This window comes from Sinocyclocheilus rhinocerous, unplaced genomic scaffold, assembly GCF_001515625.1.
Source record: "Sinocyclocheilus rhinocerous isolate Xijiao unplaced genomic scaffold, SAMN03320098_v1.1 scaffold2284, whole genome shotgun sequence".
Taxonomy (NCBI): Eukaryota; Metazoa; Chordata; class Actinopteri; order Cypriniformes; family Cyprinidae; genus Sinocyclocheilus; species Sinocyclocheilus rhinocerous.
In genome coordinates, this window is record NW_015651520.1 from 70,702 (window position 1) to 96,221 (window position 25,520).

At 36.2% G+C, this 25,520-nt stretch overlaps 1 protein-coding gene across 1 annotated transcript in view; it reads left to right on the forward strand.

Annotated features, from left to right (window-relative positions):
* LOC107713046 (beta-1,4-galactosyltransferase 2-like) overlaps positions 1-25,520 on the forward strand; it is a 92,003-nt gene that overhangs the window by 50,460 nt on the left and 16,023 nt on the right. Inside the window, exon 3 of the mRNA XM_016518465.1 lies at positions 5,201-5,436. Coding sequence (XP_016373951.1) covers positions 5,201-5,436 — 236 coding nt within the window. The remainder of the gene's footprint in view (positions 1-5,200; positions 5,437-25,520) is intronic.

The window sequence follows — 25,520 nt, forward strand, 5'->3', positions numbered from 1 at the left end:
ACGTGCAGCAAGTGTATGTTAGCTTATGTCCCGCCGGTTCATATGTACGCATCTAACCTCCGAACCACGCAGCAGATTCATTCTGAATGAATCTCATCCCAAATCGTCCCTCTCTAACATTTTCGTCTCGTTTTTATTCGTTGACGAAAATGTCAATAGATTTACGTCATAGTTTTTGTCATTCAAAAAGAGCTTTTGTTCGTTATTGTCTCGTTGTCGTCGGTGAATTTTTTTTTTAAATTAACACTGATTTAAAGAGATAGTTTACCAAAAAATTATTTACTCTCATGTTGTTCCAAACCTGTATGACATTTATTTTTCTGCATAACACAAAATAAAAGATTTTCAAGAATGTTTCAACTTCTGTCTTTACAATGAAAGTCAATGGGGTCCAAAACAACACTGGACACCACCAACTTTTATTGTATGTAAAAAAAAAAAAAAAAACTGTCCCTTAAAAGTCACTACAAGGAACATAAGAAATATTATAAAAAAAGGAATATCATAATTTGAAATATAAAGGCAAAGCACTCTCACTGCAAAGCATACTCCCTCATCTTAGATCAGAGGTTTAAGTGTCTGGCTAAAAGCCCTGTGCTAAAGGTTACAGCTGGGTGGAGGATGTTCTCACTGTTTGGATTTGAGCATCACAGCAGGTGTCAAAGTAAAGAGAAATAATTGGATTGTGCTTGAACCCAGTTTAAGTTAAGTAGATTTTACAGATACTACAAATCTCCTGTCTGAACAGGAAAAAGCCTGACCTTCCCTCCAACTATGACTCAATGGGTGACATGTGTGTGCTGGTGAAGTGTTTGTGCTTTTGACAGGATTTGTTTCTCTTACTCCCTTTCTCTCTACAGTACAATACTGTACATTACTCTCCTTTCTTTTTTCCCTCTCTCTCCCTCTCTCCCATTCTCCAGCTGCCTACATTATTATTTGTGGTGATGTTGCGTAACTTTGTTGGCAGTTGGCCTGAGAGCCATGCTAGAGCTCTGCAGGGGTCAGGAGAAAGTGTGATGGAAATAGAGAGAATTAGAGAGAGAAAGCCAATAAGCGAGTGTGTGTGGCCAAGAGATCCAGGTAATAAACCCTTTGTGCTTTGAGGCACCTACAGTACAGTATATTACAGTTTCATTGGGTTTATCCCTCACGGTGGCCTGGCTGATATTATATAATGTCGTGTTGGATGCACTTAGTCAAAGTCCCTTTAAGGCAGGCCAGTTCCTTGGTGGCCATCTTGGTAATGCTGTTTTCTATAGGTTTGGGAATTGGGAAAAACCAAAGACCTGTGTGTGAAGATAGTATTTCAATCATATATTTGAAATCAGCAATAGTGAAAATCATATTAAATAATAATATCAAAACTAATAATATAGTAATATAATTATTTATTGTTTTCAATTGAGTATTATAATTAATAAAGTCCTAATAATAAATATAAATATCCTTTTTTCCTAAGGTATAAATTCCAAGTACATTCAAATACTTTCACATTCACAAGAAAAAAAAACAACTAATATTTAAAGACTAATAATAAAGTCATACCTTTTGATCCTTGTAAAAATCTCTTCACCCTGACTCCTGAAGCTGAGACTACGCTGCAACAAGAATGTTATGACGAGGCAGCAGAAGAACCGGAGGCAATTGTTTACCTCCTCCAGTCTTATCAATGGCCTCAGTCATTTGCGATCAGAGTGGATGGAACACTCTGTATGAGAGCAGGTGTTCAGATAGCAAGGTATTCATCGCTCTAGACCATTTTCTCTCAATTCCCTTCCACGCATGCCACTTGACTGCTTGCCTTACTCATATAACACTGCTAATTAGAAGTAGCTGGATCCAATGAGCCTTTGTAGAGATCACTTCAAAGGGACCTTTGGAGAGATTGAGGGGATTGGCACACGGTGACGCCACACACCGGATTTATTGAAAGAAGGAGCTTGTAATTAGGTTGGTGGCTGCATCTCATAAAAAGTGGACACAGCAGCCCTTTTTTTCTTCCGTTCTATCTCTCTGTGTACATGAGGAGCGGTCAATTACAGCGTATTTATGGAAACAATCCGAGTGAGCTCAGGATGATGATAGCAGAACACCACAGAAGCGTAATGTCATTATAAACATCTGACTATGAAATTGTCACGGTCAACATATCTGATTGAATGAATGCTAGAAATAAACACACTGATCTTGCATTCAGAAGGTTCTCTAAGGGCAAGTACCTTTATCTCCGGACAGGAACAATGTCTCAATTACATCCGCAAACAACCGTGCTGCACCCTGCTGACCTGCTGCTACTTAGTTTAATGATGTGGCTGATAGGGAAACGAGCACAGGTGCAGCAATAGGCCTCGCATACAATCAACTATAAATGTATTTTTAACCGGACCTGTCCTCTGCCTCCCAAAATAGAGTAGCAGGCTGTGAGATGTTTACACAAAGCTGCTGTTCTTCACATCTAAATTGATGTGACGGTACCTGAATAGCTGCTGCTGCTGCCAAGGTCAGCTCAATGACTAAGTTCCATCACTTCCAGGTGTGGAAGGGTCAGATTTCACAGTGGTGCTTGATGTGTGATCTTTTATAACTGCTGTCCGTGACCTACCTATACTTTAAAGTTACACTGTATACACTTGTATATGAAATGCATGATACTATTATATACTACCATTCAAAAGTTTGGGGTCGGTAAGAGACAGAAAAAGAGAAAGAAGTCTCATATGGTTGCATTTAGCTATTTGATCAAAATACAGTCAAAGTATTAATATCGTAAAATATTATTACAATTTAAATGAACTGTTTTCTGTTTTAATGTATTTTAAAATGTAATTAATCTAGCTTATTATAGCTTATCTATTTGGAATAGAAATCTTTGTGCTGAAAAAACAATATACCGTAGATGTCTTTTAGTGTTGGTTTGGATCAAGTTAATGCATCATTTCTGAATAAAAGTATTAATTTCTTAAAAAAACTTTTGGGTCCCACTTTATATTAACTGGCCCTAATACCTGTGTACGTACATAGTAACTAGATGTGTACATAGTATGTAACCACAGTGTAAGTACACATTGGTACATAATATCTACAGCTGTAATGTTTGTGTAACTACACATATGTAACAACCCACTGAATGGTATGTGTAAATACAAATGTGTAACAGAACATTGGTAACGACACTTTTTGGTAATGAAAGTACAAATTTGTAACAGGTCTAACAACACTTTTGGTAAAGAAAGTGTTACACTTTATATTAAGTAAACAATTCCTATGGATTTACCATGTAATTACTCTGATGTTACACAGCAGCGGCCAGTAAGTTAGGCTTTACATATAAACATACATATATATAGAATGTTACACTTTATATTGTGGACAGTTCCTGAGGAGTTACCATGTAAGTACACTGGTATTACAGTGGTGCACCAACTCCACCAACTTGAGATCCAACTCCTCCCACTTTACATATCCCTAAACCTACCTACCTCCACCCCCTGGATCAAATTGTTCCAATTACTCTTATACATATTGTTGTTACAAAATGTAGTTATATATGTCCTGCTGTTACACATTTGTGCTTACACAACTCATTCGGAGGGTTGTTACATGTGTGTAGTTACAGAAATATTACAGCTCTAGATACTATGTACCAGTGTACTTACACTGTGGCTACATACTACGTACACATCTAGTTACTATGTACAGTAAGTACACAGGTATTAGGGCCACTTAATATAAAGTGGGACCAACTTTTGACTTTTGAATGGTAGTATACTTTAGAGCTGTGGTTCTCAAAACTTTTTTGAAATAGTAGCGACACACTAATATATAAAATATTGCATATGCAGAAAAGGTGATACGTACTTTCATGTTTCATGTATTTTCATGATTGATAAACAGTACATGGTACTATTTTATTTCAATAAATTGTAAAAGAAAGTCTTTTTAAATGCTTCAGGAGAATAGGCATCACAACATTGTAAAAATGGATCTCCAATTTTGGGATTTGCAAAGGTTACATTTAACAGTTTTAATAAATTATTAGTATTTTTAGAGATGACTTTTAAGTGAGTGTTAGATGGTAGTTTTTGTATAGACAGGAAGAACAATTAAAAATCTAATATGTCCCAATACATATCCAGTATCGACTGAAACTTTTTTATTAAATAAGTTTGGTGTTTTAACCAATATGTTACTGACTTTTTGCGCACCCCAAGGAAATAGCCTCACTTTCACCATTCCAGAATTTTGCTAGATTGCTGTTTTATTATTTTATTGAAATTAGACTGCTGTTTTGCTAATGACCTTAAATGAACCAATCTTCGCTAGTTGTATTCACAAGTGTCATACAACTTCAGTGACACAACAGAAACACTTTATCACAAATTAATTTTAACCCAGTTTGTTAGGTAATTGCCATGAGTTGATTTCATCTGATTCAGTTCAGTGTTAAAACTAATTCAATTTTTCTTGACAAGTTTAATTATTTGGTCAATTTAGCTTTCTTTTCTACCCTCAGCTATTAGCCAATCAACTCGCAGACCACATGAAATCCTTAACGGACCCAAGTTTAGGAACGTTTGCTGATTTACAGATAATGGAAAAAGCTTCCTTGATAAAAGAAATGCAATCAGCCTTAAAAGTTAGCACAGTTGTGTCTAATCTAGAATTGTTTATCTAATATTTTCCTTAATTACCATATTTGATTCAGTAACATAGCTGATTTGCTATGCGTTAGATTTTTCTAGACATACTGAATCTTTATGATCAGATGAGAAAACATCATGCTGTTACCTAAAAATGTCCCTCCATACATATTCAGTAGCAGCACAGACTCCTTCGCTAATGAGTGTTGTAGAAGTCCCTGCGGCCAAAACTACGTCAGTTCACCAGCAAATAGGGATTAGATTGTGGCTAGGCGAAATCTTTTACTGCTAAGACTCGTTCAAAGTCTTTGTGTGAACAAGTAATCAAGCCTTGGTCTGTTTTATTGATTGGTTGTCTCAACTTAAGATCTGTGGATCAATGAAGAGGTATAGAGACTCAAAGAAACGTTTTGCGCTTCCTCTGCTGGACAGACAGCTAGTGGTGATTGTATTGTTATTGTAATGATCTAACTGTAATAACCATTCTCAAATTCACTTGAAGTAATTCTGTTGAAACTTCTCATAAATTCTCACTGCCCCTCTTTTCTGCTCTGCAGTGGGACGTCTCCTCATCGAATTCAGCTCCCAGATAACCCTCGAGCGGGTGCAGAGAGAGAACCCTAATGTGACAGAAGGGGGGAAATACACTCCTCCGGACTGCCGGCCAAAACAAAAGGTGGCCATCATCATCCCGTTCAGACACAGAGACAACCACCTTAAATATTGGCTTCACTACCTGCACCCAGTCCTGCGTAGACAGAAGATCGGCTATGGGATCTTTATCATCAACCAGGTTTGTGTGTATATGTGTGTTTGTGTAGGACACTTTTCACACTACAGCTTATAAAGGGATAGTTCAGCCAAAAATTCTGTCATTCATTATTGACCCTCATGTTGTTCCAAACCTGTAAGACCGTTAAAATTACGGTTGAACCATTGATGTCACATGGACTATTTTAACGATGTCATTACTACGTTTCTGGGCCTTGAACGTGTCAGTTGCGATTCTGTTTATGCAGCATCTGAAAGCTTTCAGATTTCATCAAAAATAATACGGGTTTGGAATGACATGAGGGTGAGTAATTAATGACAGAATTTTCATTTTTGAGTGAATTATCCCTTTAACTGTCCATATGATCCCTGATAGGGAATCTGTATTTTTCAAACAGGATATATGGTTTATAGCTGGCCTAAGATGGTTATTAGTAAATCTGAGGTAGGCATTAATTGGTCCAAACTGATTGACAACCATCATGTTTGGAAAACCAGCTTTACCATCTTAAGCTGCTAGCTGGTTTGTTGTTGGTCCAACATGGACAGCTTGGAACAGCTAAAGAGCAACTAAAAACCATATTCCGAAACAACCTTTATCTGGATCTTAATCTGGATTTTCCAGCTAGGATATCAGAGTTTGTTTGGTTGGTTGCTGTGAAAGCTGTTTTCACATCAAAAAACCACAAAGAATGGTAAAAAAAAAGGTCTTCTTCATTCCAAACCATGAAGTTTACCTTCTGCTCCTGAGTTGTTGTCTAGCTTCAGTGGAAAACAGCTGCCTTTAGTAGGTCTATTCTAGGGATGTAACGATTCACTCAACTCACGATTCCCGATTTTGTTTTTACGATTCGATTCGATTCACAATTTTTTTTTAACAAAATGAGATTTAAGACAAATTATAAATTAAATGTGTCCTTTTATTATTGCTTAGACAAAATACTGTACGTTTCTTTGTGAAATTGAAATATAACACTATAATAATATACTAATATAGCACTTGCATATTATTGCTCTTTTGTTGGTTTTGATTGCTTCTATTGTCCTCATTTGTAAGTCGCTTTGGACAAAAGCGTCTGCTAAATGACAAAATTTAAATATAATGTAAATGTAAATAACAAAACTAAATTGAAAATTTAAAACAAGCCCCAAATAAAATAAATAACACAAATAAAATAAATATCTTCATATAAACAAAATAAGGCTTTGTCTGTGCTCTTTCCATTTAAAATTAGAGGCAACCACTGCATTTTAATCATGATCCAAACAAAGATGCTGCATACATGAAACATGAGCCGTTTTAATCTAAATTACATTGTATAATTTCTAAATATCTGCATGAAACCGAAACAGCTGAGCTGAATGAGACGCAGATTCACTCTCTGCCAACAGGTGGCGCTTAAAGCGTTTCCTTGGTTTCCGCTGTAAACAAAGCAGTTTGTGCGACCAGCTGAGAAAGTTAGTTGCAAAAGAGCGACCAGTGGGAAGAATGAGTCTAGAGCCCTGATATGCATTTTACAGAGGCAAGAGGAAAATAAAAAATACCATCGAAAGACAGTAAGTTCCCCTCAGACATACATTCATATAAACTCCTACCCCTAACTGAATCGCGATTTGTTTAGCATCTCAACCGATTTGAATCGTCACGTATTTGAATCGATTTTCAACCGGCTCGCGGTTAATCGTTACATCCCTATCTATCACTGTGATAATACACTGATGACAACATAGTTCGGAGCTAAATATCAAAACCTCTACCATAGTGGATGCTGTCGAGGTTAACTTAAAAACAGCGACTGGAAATAAGGAGCCTTAGAGGGTGTTGTGTTTAAATGGAAGTCAATGGAGGAGATGCTCTGGCATGCTAAATAAACTGATTTTGTGTAGAAACAGCTTATTAATTAATATATTGATTGACTCTTTGGCTGGTTATCATCAACAGATTTGTTGTTGGGTGCTTATTTGGTTATATCATTTTTTGCTTATATATACATTTGGAGGCTTTTTCCAATAATACAGACATGGCTGTTGATATTTCCTCCAACATCTGGTGAAATACTACAAGAAAAGCAACCTGTGGGGGTTGGGGTTGGTGGTTAGGATTGAACTCTGATTTGGACCAAGCAATCGAAGCATTTGTGTAAACAGCTGGAAGCTTTGCTGCTCTTCTGCCTCCCCCTCTTTCATCAGTCTGTTGTTCTATCTGTGGAGTGACCCTGGAGGGGAGGCGGAGATGTTCAAGGCCATGAGAAATCATTAGCCTGCTTGCCACATTGTTGTCTGCCTAGGCCGGTTGTTTGGGCTAATGAGAGCGATCAAAAGTTTGCAGCTATCCATCTTCAAAGTTTGCAGAGTAATGATGTGACCTGTCGAGCAGCGAGCGCTGAGAGATCTATCTGTGGAGTAACAAACCAGGGCAAAGTGTCTGTAATGGATGGAGCATCGGCTGAACTCTGGGCTAAGGTTACCTTCCTTTTCTTAGAGGCATCACATCACTAAATGCAGGTTAAATATGCGACAGATTGATGTTCGTCTTATGAACTTTTTATCTTCGAGATTTAAAACCACTGAACAGAGACAATAAAACGACTCTTTTTTTAAATTGCAGTCTTTACTATCCATGTGACAGTTGGAGTTAATTTAAAATGCAAAGCAATTGGATCTTCTTCAGACTCAGCTTTATAGATTACTGCAGACCGAATGATTTTAGCTAGCGCTGTCAATCGATTACAAATTCCAATCAAATTAATTGCAGGATATGCTGATTAGTTAGTAAATGAATCACAATAAACATCATAAATCAATATTTGCAAAATATTTTCAAATATTTGCAATATTTGAAAAAAGCCCCCAGATGAGAATGTCAAAATAAGTAAATGATGTTGAGTACTGTTTAATAGTTAAAAAATGGTTGTCAATATGTTTTATTTACATATAATTGAACATACAGTAAGTAGCCTATATCACTGGTTTGCCATCCACAGAAATCCATTTTGCTATTAATTTTGTCAGTATATCTGAGGTAGACTTGCATTTCCTCTGCACTACTTTTGAAATGTTGGTCTGTACCAAAGAGGTAAAATATACACAACCACTCAATAGTTAGGAGTCGGTAAGATTTTTATAATGTTTTTGTTCTCTTATTCTCACCTAGTCTGCATTTATTTAATATAAAACACAGTAAAAAGAGTAAAATGATGAAATATTATTACAATTTAAAATAACGGTTTCTTCTTTTAAGATTTTGAAATGTTATTTATTCCTAAGATGGCTTAAAATAATAAATTAAGAGTTCAAAAGAATAGCAGTTATTTGAAACCGTTTTTTGTAGCATTGTCTTTATTGTCACTTTTGATCAATTTAATACATTTAAAAAATGTAATTCTCTTTAACCTTTGCATTGCATTTTTAGCATCTCTGCGATTCAGCAAAAGTGATCATTTTAAACCTTGAGAGGTATAACTACAATGCATTATTTTTCATTAAATGAATTACTGTATGTTAAATTACCAATTAAATTGTGCAGTCTAGTCTTAACCAAACTTTTCATAGTGCTTTTTAAAAAAATATTTCTATGTATCTTTGATTTTTATAATAATATTTCTAATTTTTGTTTTTCATTTCTAATTCAAATGTTTTAAATGTAATTTTTTAAATATTTTTTATTATTTCAGCTTTTGAAAATTATTAACAATTTAAGTTAACAATAATGACACTGAGGTGTGCATCTGCTATTTATATCATTTACTTAATGTGTTATAGTCATATGTTTATTTAAAAATTTATGGAAATTATTTATAACTTACTTTAAAAAGTCCTTCCATTTTGCACACTTTTGATGTTTTCTGTAAAACTTGAACTCATTGTAGTCTTTGAAGCCTGTCTCATATCAAACAAATCTCTTCTTCTGACTCAACACTTGTTAAGTCAGGCCTTCAGAGATACCCTATAAAACTTATGCTAACATTCATGGAAAGATATTGTTTGCACGTCTGTTTTGTTTGCTCAAGCAGTGCTGCCAAAGTGTGTTGAGAGGGGGTCTCATCAAAAATGTAAAATGTGTAGCTAGTTATTTGCGCCGTCAGAACTGAGCAGTGAGGAACGCACACCATCTGCACATACACTCTCAATAGTGACATTAAGCACTCTGCGTTTTCATTACGCAAGCAGTAACAGGAAATTTCCTCGCTCAGCTCTGTGTATCTGAACAAAATGAGCTATAGGGCCAGTGTTTTGCTCATTTCTCAGTACAAGCTGTTTGCTAAACGAGGGCATTTCTGTATGTTGGCGTAGATGGTACTGTACATCCAGGGTACCTGTTTAACTACCATTAGGAGACACAAACAACAAGACCCTTTCAATTTTGAAAGAACTACATGCGTTATACAACAAAAGTTTGTTTCTCTCCATTTTGACTTGAACTGCCATTTAAAAATGTTCTTTAATTCATTTTGAGGGCTGTGTCAATACTGATCATCATCCATTGTGTTTATAATATAACACAATACATGATACATTGAAATTATCAGAGTGCAATGTTCTTCTGTTTCAGCTGAAGAAAGCCTTTTTCAAACAGTTACTTTATTACTTATTCATTATCCAAGACATTTTTAGTTTACCTAAAATGAAATCTGCTAAGTAAAGTCTGCCTCAGACATTTTCAGATGGCCAATTCCACAAGCATTTCTTATCATGTTGCTGCTAAAGTGCTTGAATCCATGGCAATCCTTCTTTAGCATCTTTTATTCAACTGGCTGGCAAAATAGAACAATCTTTTTTGGATTTTTTAATTAATTTAACAAGTAAAAAAACTACTTTATTGCCTGTTTGTCATTTTAAAAATAGCTATATCCATTTTTTTTTGTTTTCAACTTTTCCTTTCTATAAAAAGTTTTATTCTCTTTTGAAAGCCCACCAAAATTGACCAAATTGTACTGTTCTCCCAAAAAAGACATTTCTGTCGTCATTCACTAACTCTTGTGTAACTCTAAACCTTGTATGCATTTTGTGGAACACTAAATATTTTTATTTTATTTTATTTTTTAAATGTTAAAACATCACAGGACCCTACTGACTTTCATTGTATAGACAAAAGCAGTTCTTTAAAATATCTTGTTTTTGACAGAAGAAAGAAACTCACAGAGTTTTGGAACAGTATAAGGGTTACTTTTTTAATGAAAGATGGTATAAAATCACAACTTTATGAAAATCAGTTTTTATTAAATTCCTCAGGCACTGCGTTTTAATGACAATCCTCATTTTTATCACATTATTAAGGAACTGGAAGTTTATAGAAACCTTTATTTCTTTTTTCTTGCGCTCGAGTCGGAGCTTATAAAATATGGTCTCATTAGATTGAAGCATTATTTAAAAATTGCCCTTTATGGCAATAGATTTCCCCTTTAAACATTCATATGTTCACGTACGATTTGCATTACTACAGAAAGGCTGCCATGCTGACTCCTTTGTTTAAGCAGCAAAGGTTGCAGATCAGTGCATCTTATGAGGACGATGCATCATTGCCATGACCTCTGCTGCTTGCTGTTAAACTGAAATAGTTTGAAACTCGCTGGATCTCATCCACTTAATTCAATGGACAGACACTGAGTTCAGCCAGGTTTTACACACACATGCTGCCTACAGTATGTCAAGTCATTCCTCATCAATATCACACACTAGAAAACACACTGTATAATGTGAACACAATACAACGTGACAGGTGCTGAAAAAATAAAAAGCATTTAAGGCAGGTCAATAAGGACTCTTTCGTCTCGCCCTCCCTCCCGGTTTGTCTTTTCCTCTTCCACTCTCACACTTTCCACAGGATGACAGTTGGGAGTACTTCATGTATCATGCTCACTAGAGTGTTAAATGATTTTAAGTGAGGCCGTTTTACCAGGGACTGGGGGGAGACGTGCTAATTCCTCAGATCTTTGGGCTGCCGGATAAGTGCTGCCAAGTCCCAAGGGTGTTGTATTGGTGGGTTTGGAAGGGTGTTGCGGTGGGACAATCCTCTTTCTCATCTCAGTTCTTCTCACATCTGACCACCTCAAGAGGTTTGACACACTGACTCAAGTTTAAGGTAGTTTATTTGTGTATAAATCAGGTTTTTATTCAGAAGATACATGAAAGCAAGATGTTCTGTGGTACTGTTGGGATTCACCAACCAGCTGTTGAATAGAGAGTTTGACTAGTTCATTGACAAACTAGACTAGTCCAGTGGTTCTCAACTGGTGGATAGCAACACCAAAAATCTAATATACAATGCTAAATGCAAATAATTAAAGGCTGTATGTCCATGCAAATGGTGTGTGTGCCTGTCACTTTGAAAAAGCTAGGCAGATGCCAACATGGAGAAGTTGCGTATCATTTTATCATCTTTAAATCTTTTATCTTTTTAATAAGGGATGTTTTATAGAGGATCTCAGACAAACTCTTGAGAAAATTTTTGTCTCTGATTCATTGCCTTAAAGGGGTCATATGATGCTGCTAAAAAGAACATTATTTTGTGTATTTGGTGTAATGAAATGTGTTTATGCGGTTTAAGGTAAAAAAAAAAACATTATTTTCCACATACTGTACATTATTGTTTCTCCTCTATGCCCCGCCTTTCTGAAAAGCGTTGATTTTTACAAAGCTCATCGGTCTAAAAAAGCGAGGTGTGCTCTGATTGGCCAGATCTACAGTGTGTTGTGATTGGCCGAATACCTCAAGCGTGTGACGGAAATGTTACGCCCCTTACCATATTGTGATGATGCCCTGTCAGGCCGGAGCGATGAGACAAAAACATTAAAACCCATTATAAACGATAGGTATGTGGGGGCGTGTTAGAACGAGGCGTTTTAGGTAGGTGTGGCTGACTCTTAACTTTTATAAAGAATATCTCTTTGGATTTGAGACTTTAGTCTTTGCAACTTTATGGATCTTCTTTATGCACCATGAGCTTGTAACACTCCAAAAAGAAAGGAAAAATTGAAATCGCATCATATGACCCCTTTAAAAGCAGTGCTTCTTCAGCAGCACCGCCTTCAACAGTAACTTTAAAGACAATTACTGCCGTACTTCAGATCACCTGCTGGGAGCAATGTTCTCATTGTTAGCATAATCCTTACAACTCCCTTGTGTGAACGCTTTGTGATTTTGTGCAATTAAAGATATGTATATATCTTAAATGATAGGTATTTTGCCTTTTTGAATATCTGCCAGCTACCATATTAAAGGGCTGCAATGCTATTTTTGAATTATTTGACTATATGCAGATGGACTTTTTTGGCTGTTTTCCTTTCTTTGGGCAGTTTTTAAAAGTGTCTGAGTGGGATCTGGTGACCCTAAACATACATTAATCTGTAAATTGTCATATAGACAATGATTGTGCAAATATAGTTTTGATAAATATTCTTATCTATTCAAAAGTCTGGGGTCTAATTTTTTTTTTTTTAATGTTTTTGAACATTCTTCTGCTCACCAAGGCTGCATTAATTAGATCAAAAATGCAGTAAAAAACATTAATATTGTGAAATATTATTACAATTTAAAATAATGTTTTATATACATGTTAAATGATAAATGTTTTTATTTTAATATGTTTTAAAATGTCATTTATTGCTCTGATAGCAAAGCTGAAGTTTCAGTTTAATGAAGCGTTAAACCAGAAAAAAAATATTAAAGTCCAATAATCATAACAATAATTATAATTCTAAAAATGTATAAAAGAAATAAAAAATAAAAAATAAATAAATAAGCCCACTTGATAATTTCTTTAAAAAATACTGACCTCAAATATTTGAACAGCAGTTCATACATTTATAGATGGATAAATAGTGTCTCCTGAATGCAGCTTCATGTTGAATTGATATAAACAAATGCATTTAGGTTTATTTCCGACGGTATCATTTAAACCTACAGGGCATGACTCATTATTCAGTCTCAAAATGGTTCCTCTTGAATGTAATAAATACTCACGCCTGCCTGTTCTTTTCTTTCTCAACCTGCTTCAGACATCCTCCAACTCTCTTTCACCGCACATAGGGGGCCTCTAGCCGCCTCCTCCTGCTTCACAAGCTGATTGTTGCCATGTCTGGTTATGATAGCTCTGCGCTGGGTAGGACGAGGACTGTGTCTCGGTAGGGATTGCCAGGGACACAGGCCAATGTTTCCCTGCCTCCCATCATGCAGATCGTGTTCACTGGACAACTTCCCAGATGCACAGAAAAAGAGACAAGTTAATATGCGGACTGTAAACCTGTACTCAATAATACAACACGATGGATACATAACTCAGTTTGATGTTTTTTTACAGATGTCCATGCACAAATTACCCTCTTTGAGCCCTGAGTTGCATTTTACCTCATGTTCCATTTATCCACAAGAACATTTAAAGTCGGTATTAATGATAATATTATGTTAATAACAATGTATGAGATTCAAGCTTTGACATGTATAATGCAGAAAGACCATCCTGTCTGATATACTTACCAGATATTTAGTGTAAAAACACAAACCTTTTACAAGAAACTTAATGTATTAACACTAAAAATTACAAAATTATGCACAAATGATTGATATATAGATAGTCCTAGTTCAATTTCATCAGTTGGCTAAGGCTGTTTATTTTATGAGTATGGATACAGTGATACCAAAGGCTGGTTTTTGTAACAAAGCCAAAATTCAGGTATCGATCCAAACCTCTGCAGGATTTAATGTGTGATATCAAGTTCATGTTTTGCAGTTATGCATTTAACATACAGGATTAATGGATCCTAAGGGCATTTGGGGATGTGGGATATTTATGATGTGGCACTGCCGTCACCGCTGACCTTTTAGATGCCATGTCATCACAGCGGCCTATCAGCGTGTCATTTCCTGCTCTGTTCTTTTTCTCCACCTGCCTGCCTCTTGCTCATGTGGGGATACATAAGGAATGAGAGTGAATAACAGCCTTTTTTTTCACTATTTGTTTGCAGAGGGGGGAAATCGAGCTCAGACAAGATTGGATGTTCAAGCCTCTGTTGAGCCAACAGGGAAACAGCTGAACATGTTATTGCATGTCACTCACTTGGCAACAGCAGGCTCTCTTCCTGTTGTGTTTGTGTCATTGTTTTGTGCTGTCTGTGGTTCTGGTGTCGGGGTGAGTGCAGTATTGTATGCTGTCATTCTAATGAGATTAGATGCAATTTCTACGATTTTCAGTCAAACGGCTGCCAGCTTGGTAGATCCATGAGGAGGGAGAGGGGCGCTTGGTGTGAGTTTGACATGGACACGTTGTGTCTAATCTTCTGTTGTGATTAGAGTCCAGTTCCCATGGCCACTACAGATCTCAGACACTCCTATACTGCACTGTCAGCGCTGTCTGTTAGCTAGTGTTGAAGACAGGCAATCTATGATTCGGTCAGTTGGATATTGTTCGGATTATAGAAATGCTGATATTTCAGTGAATATACAGCACTCCTTTATTTAAATCTTATGCAATTTAACCGTTAAAAGCAAAACAAAATACAACATGCAGTAGAACCAAAATGAAGTTTTTTATCTTATATCTTAATATTATTATTATTATTAGATATTTATCATTGCAAAATATTTCTTCTTCAAATAAATGCTGTTCTTTTGAACTTTCTATTCATCAGAAAAGTGTATCAGATTTCCACAAAAATATTAAGCAGCGCAACTTTTTTAAACATTAATGATAACGAGAAATCTTTCTTGAGCATCAAATTAACATATTAGAATAGTTTTTGAAGGATCATGTGACACTGAAGACTGAAGTAAAGTCATCACAGGATTAAATTACATTAAAATATGTATGTCTGTTTTTTTTTTTTATTGTAATATTATTTCACAATATTACTATTTTATAGTATTTTTAATCAAATACATTTTGGCTGCTCACTATATAATAAGAAATAATAATAACAGTAATAATATATTAATATATTGTTAGAAAAGATTTCTATTTTGAACAAACAGCTGTTAAAGAATTCTGAAAAAAATTATCACAGGTTCCAAAAAAATATTAAGCAGCACAACAGTTTCAACACTGTAGTATAACAATAATTAGTATAATTTCTCAAGGATCATGTGACACTGAAGACTGGCTGGCTGATGAAAATTCAGCACTTGCGTCACAGAGATAAATTATATTTTAAAGTATTTAAAATAGAAAACCAATATTAGAAATTGCAATCATATTTTACAATATTACTGTTTTTTTCTGTATTTTTGATCAAATAAATACAGCCTTGATGACCATAAGAGACTCCATTAAAAAACATTAAAAATCTTACTGATCCCAAACTTTTGAATGTATATTCAGCATTCTTGTCAGTGTTATTGGTTGATGAATATTAATGGCATACACTATACAGTAACAGATAGCGGCAGCCAGGTCTGTTCAGCTGTATTTACACTGTATGGTCCAATGCACAAATCTAATATTTTATTTTTGCTCTGCCACTTTACGTTGACTTAAGAAAAACACACTTTGTTTACATAATATATGTGCATTTGACTGTTCTTGCTTGCAGCTGCATTGCCAAGAGCGTTCTTCAGAGTGCACATGGTTATACACGTGTAAGTGTTTGAAAACAGCTGCATACAGCATCAGTCAAAGAGACTGTATTCAGTGCTACCGATAATGTAAAATGACTAAATAAAAATCATTTTTGTTTTATTTTAGTTTAATTTAATAGTACAGCACCAGTGCTTTTGACATTCTTATCAAAGTAAGCTCAGTCCCTTGACCACATATTCTACCAAAGGCAGATGAAATCTTCCTTTTCTTAGGAAGAATATCAAAAAGGCAAGTCTACTTTCATTGAATAACAAATTAAAATGTGTCTTCTCTAATATTTCTTCTTCAAAGCTCAGAATACCAATTTCACACTCTCTTTCTACCTGCTTTTTCCACTCAGAAGTGCTAATAGTAGGACAGGACTGGCTGCTACCCAGTTTCATGTAGGTTGCATTGCCATTTAGAAATTATACATATTTAAATGTTCAGAATTTAAATATTTATGTCTAGTTTCCTTATACTTTTAGTGATTTTTTTTACAGATTTCCAACCCATCCTAAGATAAAACTGAGACTGGACTGTGCACAAACATTAGCATCATTGCCAAGCTCAGATCGAGTGAAGCTGAGATCACAGCATTCCACTATTTAAGCTGTCGTACAGTAGATATTCATGCTCTAAATAAGTAACTAAAAGCTTGTATTTCAAACTGAATTGAAAGAGAATCTAATCTGAGTACATAAAACCTACAGTATATGGTGAATTTTTAAGTGTAACGTTCACTACTTCTGCCTTGTCAAGAAGGCTTATGAAATAATATAGAAGGAGAACATTTAATTTTCTTTTTGCCTTTGATTCCATTGATTTTTTCCCCCCTCCTAGATGTGAGCTCACACGGAAGATAATTTCCCAGTCTATAGCCTCTCTGTCTTTTATGAAGAACATTTAAAGTTTCATTCCTCCAGTCAGAATCAAAGTCCCTGAACACATGTCATGTGATCTGTAGAGAGGCACAGAGCGCATCGGCACAGATCCATACATAAATAAATCTGTTGAATGAAGAGCTTTCTTGCCTTCTGGAGTTAGTGTGGAGCTATTAAGGTCTATCTCTCTTCAGCCAGTCAGAGAGCATCATTTGGGATTGCAGGCAGGCATGTAAGACACATACACATAAACTTTTTTTTTTACTCACTGAAGCTAAGCAGGGTTGACTGGTCAGCACCTGGATGGGAAACCTGATGGGAAAGCTAAAGTTCCTACTTTAAGGAACGTTTTATTTTTATTTATTTAATTTTTTTTACAAACCATACCCTACAAACTATATATATATATATATAAAATTATTATTATTATTATTGGGTGCACTTTCCACAAATATGGCATACAGCCTGAAACACTTAAAAATAGAGCAAAAATATATTTATTTGAAATATATATTAGCTGTTTCATTTTTTTGTTAATTTTTGCAAAATATATAGCTCATATTGTAGAACTTTAAACAATGGCCAATGGCATAAATATTGCAAGTAATATGCAAGCTGGTAATAGCTAGATTGGGGCTAAATGCTGCTTTGTAGTTATTTACACACACATTTCCCAAAAGAGTTTCCCAAAGAAATATGTGTACAGTATTGTCATTTTTGTTATAATAATGTGGGCAACAGGGTTAAAAGTTTGACCTGATCCACATAGTCAAAATGACATTTTATGTAAAAATTAAGAAAATGAAATGAGATTATTTACTTTGCTTTCAAGAAAGCAGTGAGCACAGTGTGTATGGTTTTTTCCTCAGCCCTTGCTCTGACACAGCACGGTAATGCTGGTTGTTGATGTCTCGTCGCTCGGCCAGATTGAGCTCTATTAGATCTATTGCCTATAATACTACTGAGACAGTAATGGTGTACTTTGAGATAAAAAATTAATAACTGTTTCAGCTAGGGGTGCTCCGATCAGGATTTTTGAGGCCGATCACCGATCGCCAATCACAGAAAGCAGTATCTGCTGATACCGATCACCGATACCGATCTTTTTAAAGCCTTCTTTTTATTCATTCATAACTATTTATAGTGATACTCCAATCAGGATTTTTTTAGACATTTAACACACAACATTTTTAGACATTTACTCTTTTTGAAAATGGGGGGAATTCCCCTCTTAGGTGACTCTTGTGAAAGGGGAAGCAGCACAGACTGTGCTTTCACAGAAGAGTTCGCTACTGATCCGTGGCTGTTTACTACAAATACAACATTTATCCATTATTTTGATTTCAAATCCAAACATTTTCACTGGAAATGCTTTTTCAGCATTGCAATTCTTTTTGTAAACAGTACAGTAATACAATCTTTCACAGACATGTTTAAGCACAATAAATATAAGCAACACATTATTCAATGCTTTTTACTTTTGCATTTAATTCTAGATTTATATATTAAGTTGCTCAAGCAAGTGGCAAAACATTTAAACTACTTTTCTTACGTTATCACAAACTTACCATTGACAGAAATAGTCAGCTCTACTGCCTTTTCTTTTGCATTTAAATCTTTATTACAAGCAATCCTGTGGTTCATAAAGAACTTTGTTTTCCTACCTCCACGAGTGCCATCTATTATTGCCTTGTTTATCTAAAAGTGCTCTCTCCCTTTAAACCTAGCCAAAAAGCCATATGTGTTGACTGTGAAACACAGTAGACTTTAATAATATGCATTTATGGTGTAATTACTACATTTTCGTGTCAATCCATGTTCATATTTACTGCAAACAATGCGCTGTTACTTTAATTCAGCGCTTGCAATAGACTCGGTGCAGAAACGATCTCTGCACTGCAGGACCGGAACCGTGTGCAGTGTGCACACTTTATTAATCTGTTAACATGAGTGCGGAAAAAATACGCACCACGTATGCACTGCAAACGGAGTAATGTGAACCTGGCGTTATGTGTGTGCGCTGCGAGTGGGCATGAGCGCACGGTCTCCAGGAGAGCGCGCGAGCGCTGAATGGTTAAACACTGGCAAGAATTAAAAAGAAATGTGACAATTACTGTGTCAACTGTGCACCGTGCAGCTCGCTTATAGACAGACGCGATGTGTGGTGATTTGAAGCCATTTGCGCATTTTGAGAGAGAACGAGAGAGCGCGCACGCGAGTGGTGATTCACTCTCACTGTTTGTGAAATTACGTCTCACACAAGGTTTTCAAATTACTTTATAAGTTATTTAATGAAGAAATATGAAGGCGAGTACCTCACCTTCAGCATTATAATTATTTCACCCGCGCCGGACAGAGACTGAGACGGTGCCGCTGCATGTCGTGCCAAACCTCTCACGGAAGCGTCATCAGCTTGAGATCGTTTTTTTTAGATCGGCCTTTTTAGAGACCGCGGATCAAACATCCCAACGTGATTATCGGCCGATAGTGATCGGTAGCCGATCAATCGGAGCACCCTTAGTTTCAGCTGCAACTTTTTCCCTTTCTGTCTCAGTTTTATGTTTCATCTGTCTCTCTCAGCGTAGCAGTTGACCTTGCTGGGAAAGCATCTGCCACAACATGAAAACAACCCCTGCTGAGACTGATCTGAGAACTGTTGAGTTCACCCGAGAGCTGAAGTCTGCCAGCTCTGCTTAATCAAGATTATGTGCTCAGCAGTCCCTGTGCCATCCACGCTCAGAGCAGAGAGGTGACTGGCTATTCAGGGTCAGTATTGGTAATCAGTGCTGTCATTTTAGGCTGTTGCCCAGATATAATAGAGTGGTATGTTGGGAGGGAATGATGGGTCCTGTTGGTGGCAGTTCCATTGTGCTACTGTTTGCTTTTTTCCGCTGACCTTCATTTCAAAAGTCTCAGTTTTTGTGTATTTGTTGTACTCAACAGAATACTGTTGTGTACATTTTTTCACACTGTCTTTGTTCATTTTGATGATCTTGTGTTAATCTATCTATCTATCTATCTATCTATCTATCTATCTGTCTGTCTGTCTGTCTGTGTCTGTCTGTCTGTCTAGTTTTATCTTTAATCTAATTTATTGTAACACAGCATTTTTTGTTTTGGTACATTTTCTTTGTTTTGAAGCATTCATTCATTCGTTCATTCATTCTTTTTTATCTATCTATCTATCTATCTATCTAGTTATAATATACAGCATTTTTTGTTTTTGTACATTTTCTTTTTTAAGTATTCATTCATTCATTCATTCATTCACTCCTTCTTATCTCTATCTATCTATCTATCTATCTATCTGTCCGTCCGTCCGTCTATCTGTCCGACCGTCCGTCTGTCTGTCTGTCTATCTATCTATCTATCTATCTATCTATTTGTATTAGCTGTACAGCATTTTTTGTTTTGTAATTTTCTCCCCATTTTCTTTGTTCGTTTTGATGATCTATTTTAATATTGCACTATTTTCATGGCCCTGTGTGTCTGTCAGGTAAAATGATGCAGATGCAGAACAAATGTGTCAGGAGGCCTGTATAATAGTCCGTTCAATTAGCCTCTAACCCAACTTATAATATGAAACATCAGCTTGAATCTGGCCTTTTTCTATTTTCCGTCCTAGTAAATGTTTTGCCCTTGAGTTGGCTATTTGTAGGAGCACTTATCCATTCACTTTATATTGGTGGTGAAGAAACATGCCATTGAGTAAACACTAGACCTTGGGATTCATCTTAATGGATTGTGAACATATCATGGTATGTATTTAGTATTTTTTGGATCACGTTGCTTCCTTGTAGCATGTTCCTCCAATTTTAAATATGACAAAATAGTCTAATTTGCATGACACATAAAAAATTCAATTTAAACCCAGTGAAAAGTAGATATTCATTTTCTATGGCTATCTGTTCCTCCTGACTCCAATTTGTGATATTAATGTAACTGAGTGGCTGCAGTTGTTCTGGGCTGTGTTTTCGTCTCTGAGGGATAAGGTTGTGCGGGGGCCACGGGGCATGCTGATGTCGCCTGAGCTTTCTGTCTGCTGTGGGCGCTGCTTAATGGCTTTCGTAATATTCCTCCAACCTTCACAATTCTTTACTCGTCATTTCACATATTCTGTGAATTCATCCACCGTGTTCATCCAGTGCAGCAGCAGCACCTCCAAACAAAATCTGGAAGTCAGACAAAAACACAATTTTTGAAGGTTGTTAGAGTGGATCCTGTCAAAGCTTGCGGGGGATCGTGGGATATAAACATCCTGGTGGAAAAGATTTTAATGATGTAATGTTTCATTCTCACTCTGCAACAGGGTTTGTGGGGTTTTTCACTAGGTACCAGGCCAATGCAATCAATCACTTCATATCTCAATGGTGTGCGATTTTGTTGAATTTAACCACACTAGCCGTTCCACATGCTACTCCGTGTTGAACTGCATTTGAAGAAAATACTGGAGTTGCTACGAGCATATCTCAGCATGCTCGGCAACAAAAATGAGTTGCTTTCAGCCTCAACCTACAAGCTTGAGTTTCTCTGGAGTTTCAATTTGAAGTACTCACTTGTCTGCTTTCACTTACGGTTCTTCTCAAGGACACGCTTCTCAGACTCTGTTTCAGTTCTGCATCTCGTACAAAATTAAATAAATAAACAAACAAACAAGCACATCACAGCTGTTTTGATGTCTGGTGTTTTTTCTTAAATTTCACAGTCTCTCTCTTTTTTATACTTGTGGTGATGTTTACTACTCCCACAATATTTATTCACAGGGAAAATATAAGCAACATCCTAGGTTTCTGTAAGGCAAAGGTTCGGGAAATTAAATCAGGGCTACCCAGATCTTAGACTAAACTACAACATGTATGAGTTTTTTTTATTATTATTATTATTATTATTATTATGTTTATTATGTTTATTCGGAAAGGATGCATAAAATTGATCAAAATGGAAAGTAAATTTATTTGTAATGTTACAAATATAAATTCAATTAAAAAAAAAAAAGTGCTGTTCATTGGACTTTATGGTCATCTAAAAGTGAAATGAGCATGTAGTATCCTTTGAAAATTCTTTCAAAAATATGAATTTTTATTGACCCCAAATTTTTGAACAGCTGTATATATATCTGTGTATATATCTTATGTAACGTACATAAGGTAGATAAATAAATAAAGTTAACTAGATCACGTTAACTGTTTATTTACGCATGTATTAACAGATAAATGACGATTGATTGATTGATTGATTGGTTTTATTTGCTTGATTGCTTGTGTATATCTAGTAAACTTGCTACTAAGCATCTCAAACACATTTTTTGAAGATTTGATGCCACTAACATTGCGATCTTTGGCAAATCCAGTGGTTATTCCACTAATAAATCGCCTATGTGCCAGTACTTCTGAAATTTGAGTTAGGCAATCGGATTAGAGCTCAGCTCAAGAAGGTTTTTCCAGTTTGCCGCAATATGCATCAGACATTCTGTGGGTGGACTATGCCATCTAAGACTGAGGCTATGAGAGGACAGATCGGGCCTCACTGGCACCGTGACCTCTGCTTGAGTGGTTCACCCACCTGCTCATGCGTTTAGCCAGGGCCATGGTGTGAGTGTCAGCATAATCCACCTGCCACGCTCCCAATTTAGGCGAGACAGCACTCCTCAACCCTGACCATGTAATAGGCTGTCCTTCAGAGTGGAAACGTCCCATGGGCACTACCCTAAGAGCACACAGAGAGAGAGAGATGGCATATCACAGTGTTGGTCACGAACAGACAGGGCTCTTTGCCTCTAGACCTTGTGTGGCAGGCCTATCCATCATTTAAGATGAGAGGCCTTTATTTTACTCTCTCATCTCAGCATTCTCGCTACTGCCAGTTAGTATTTACCTTTTTTAGCATGTTCACCTTGAATCACCGGCAAACATCAGCTATTTATTACACAAGAGTATGTGTTCCCTTGCCTGTTTTTTGCTTTTTACTCTTGCAACTACGTGAGGAAGCCCTCAAAAAGTTTCTATGCTAGACTACTGGGAAATTGTGGTCAAGTGCACATATTCTCATAAAATGTTTAATTCTTGGTCTTCATTAATAATAGATCTAGGCCGGTACCAAGCTGCCTGTGATATAGCGAGGGGTGAAATTACAAACAACAGAGAGTTTCCCTTGTTGTCTTTGAAAAATAATAAGATATTCCAGATATTTTACATCCAGTTGAGAATATCAAGGCACATATCCAGCTAATCGTTGTGCACATCACCCACACGTACCCAGAGGAGGATTGCAAATTGCTGGCTGGCTTGCAAGTCTTCTGAAGGACAAACAGCAAAATGATCAAGCGTCTTTTTGGTAATTGGCTCATTTTATTGGGTGAGGGCTCCTGAGTGAAAGTAATGATGTTTTCCCCATATTCAGAGTGGAGTGCTGTGGTGGATGTGAGGTAGGGAGTCATGCCATCTGTTTATCAAATTGCCAGTGTAATGCACCGTTTTTAAGACTAATGGGATTTGTAATTAAAGTTAAGCACATAGGCAACACAAATCAAGAAAGCTCTTCCTAAAGCACACTCTCGTTTAAATGCACAATTCTATTAGCAGCTGCAGACTAAAGACCATCAGAAAAATGAAGGTCTAATTCTTTAATTGCTTGCCCTTCCCGTCTGGGGCTGTTTTAAGCTGGGACTGTTTTGACAGCAGTTTACGAGGGTGAGCGTTACGCACCAAGGAGCCGACAGATGAGGGAAAAATGTACTTCCGTAAACCTGGCCCGCTGCTCTGATAACGCATGATATATTTGTAGGATGTTTTATTGTTGATGTGATATTTTCCACATTTAATACACAGTAGCCTTGAAAAAGAAAACATTTAGATTTTACAATGCACTAGTCGACAAGCTGCTTTACTATGTTTCTGTGTTTACATGGTACATTAAGTTTGTAGCTAAATAAAAACCAACAGACAGGCAAAAACAATGCTTCAGTAGGTTGTCGTCTATTTTCTCCTTCTCGCGAACAGATCAGCTGCATTTTATTTGTCTGTCCTTCAGGGGTTCATGCTATAAAGAGAAAGAGTTCACCCAGAAAAGTATTTACTCACCTTCATGTCTTTCAAAACCTGTTATTTTCTTTCTTCTGTGAAACACAAAAAGAGTTGTGTATAGCAGAATGTTCAAGCAGCTCTTTTTCATACAGCTACTGAGAGTGAAGGGTAACCGTGATTGTCCAGTAAGTTTTTTAATGAATAACTTAAAGGGATAGTTCACCCAAAAATGACAATTCTGTCATTAATTACTCACCCTCATGTCGTTCTAAACCCGTAAGACCTCCGTTCATCTTCGAAACACAAATTAAGATATTTTTGATGGAATCTGAGAGCTCTCTGACCCTCCCATAGACAGCAAGGGTACTACCACGATCAACGTCCAGAAACGTAGCAAGGGGATCGGTAAAATAATCCATGTGACATCACGGTTTCAAACCGTAATTTTACGAAGCTACGAGAATACTTTTTGTGCGCAAAAGAAAAAAAAAAAGTCTTTATTCAACAATTCGTCTCCTCTCCGTCACCCTAGCGCCATTTTGGAGAGTATCCACTGAACGCAAACAGCATACTAAGGACCCTTGCTGTCTATGGGACTGTCAGAATGCAGCAAAAATATCTTAATTTGTGTTCCGAAGATGAACGGAGGTCTTACGGGTTTGGAACGACATGAAGGTGAGTAATTAATGACAGAATTTTCATTTTTGGGTGAACTAACCCTTTATATAGCTGTTACCTCCTGTAGATGTTTCTCCATATAGCCCACTAGCCAAAATGAATGTAAATGCATAACTGATTTTTTTCTTCTCATATCCTCTAGGTCCGTTCTTCATTTCTGTAGATTGCCAGCAAGAGACTAAGGCAGAAAGACATTGTCTCCCTGAAGCCTGACCTTTTAAGTAGTGAGAAATTGAGGTCAGGTATGGAGGCAGTCCAATTATGGCTAACCCTAGTTAGATTAGCTGCAAAAGTCCTACACTGTATTCAAGGATTTCAGTCTGGCTGAATTTGATCTGGTTTTAAAGTGGAGCAAATCAACACAGTTCATCTGAAATCAATTATGGATAACCTGCTAAATGAAAGCTGATAACTTTCACTGATGGCTGTTGAATGCAGACGCATGTGAGTATTTCAGTAAAGAACAGAAAAAAATTTAAAAAGAAAAGAGTGAAAAGTGTGTATGTGTGCGAGCTTTTATGTATTCGCTGCTTAACAGAATTTTTATTGTTTTTATTTTAATGATCTTTTTAAATATAACATTATTTACATGTGCTGTATAATAATACACACATCACCCTTTTAAACTTTGGGGTCTGTATTTTTTTATGTTTTTGAAAGAAGTTTCTTATGCTCAGCAAGGTTGCATTTAATCAAAAATACATTAAAAACTGTAAAAATATTGTAAATAATTATTACTATTTAAAATAACTGTTTTAAATTTTAATGCATTTGAAATTTGAAATTTATTCCTGTGATGACAAAACTGAATTTTCAGCAGCCATTACTCCATCATTGTAATATGCTGATTTGGTGCTTAAAAAACAATTCTTATTATTATGAAACATAATGATACTTTGATAGAATAGAATGCTTTCTTTGAATTGAAATTTCAACAGAATTTACAGAATTTATTTGATTTTGAGTATATATA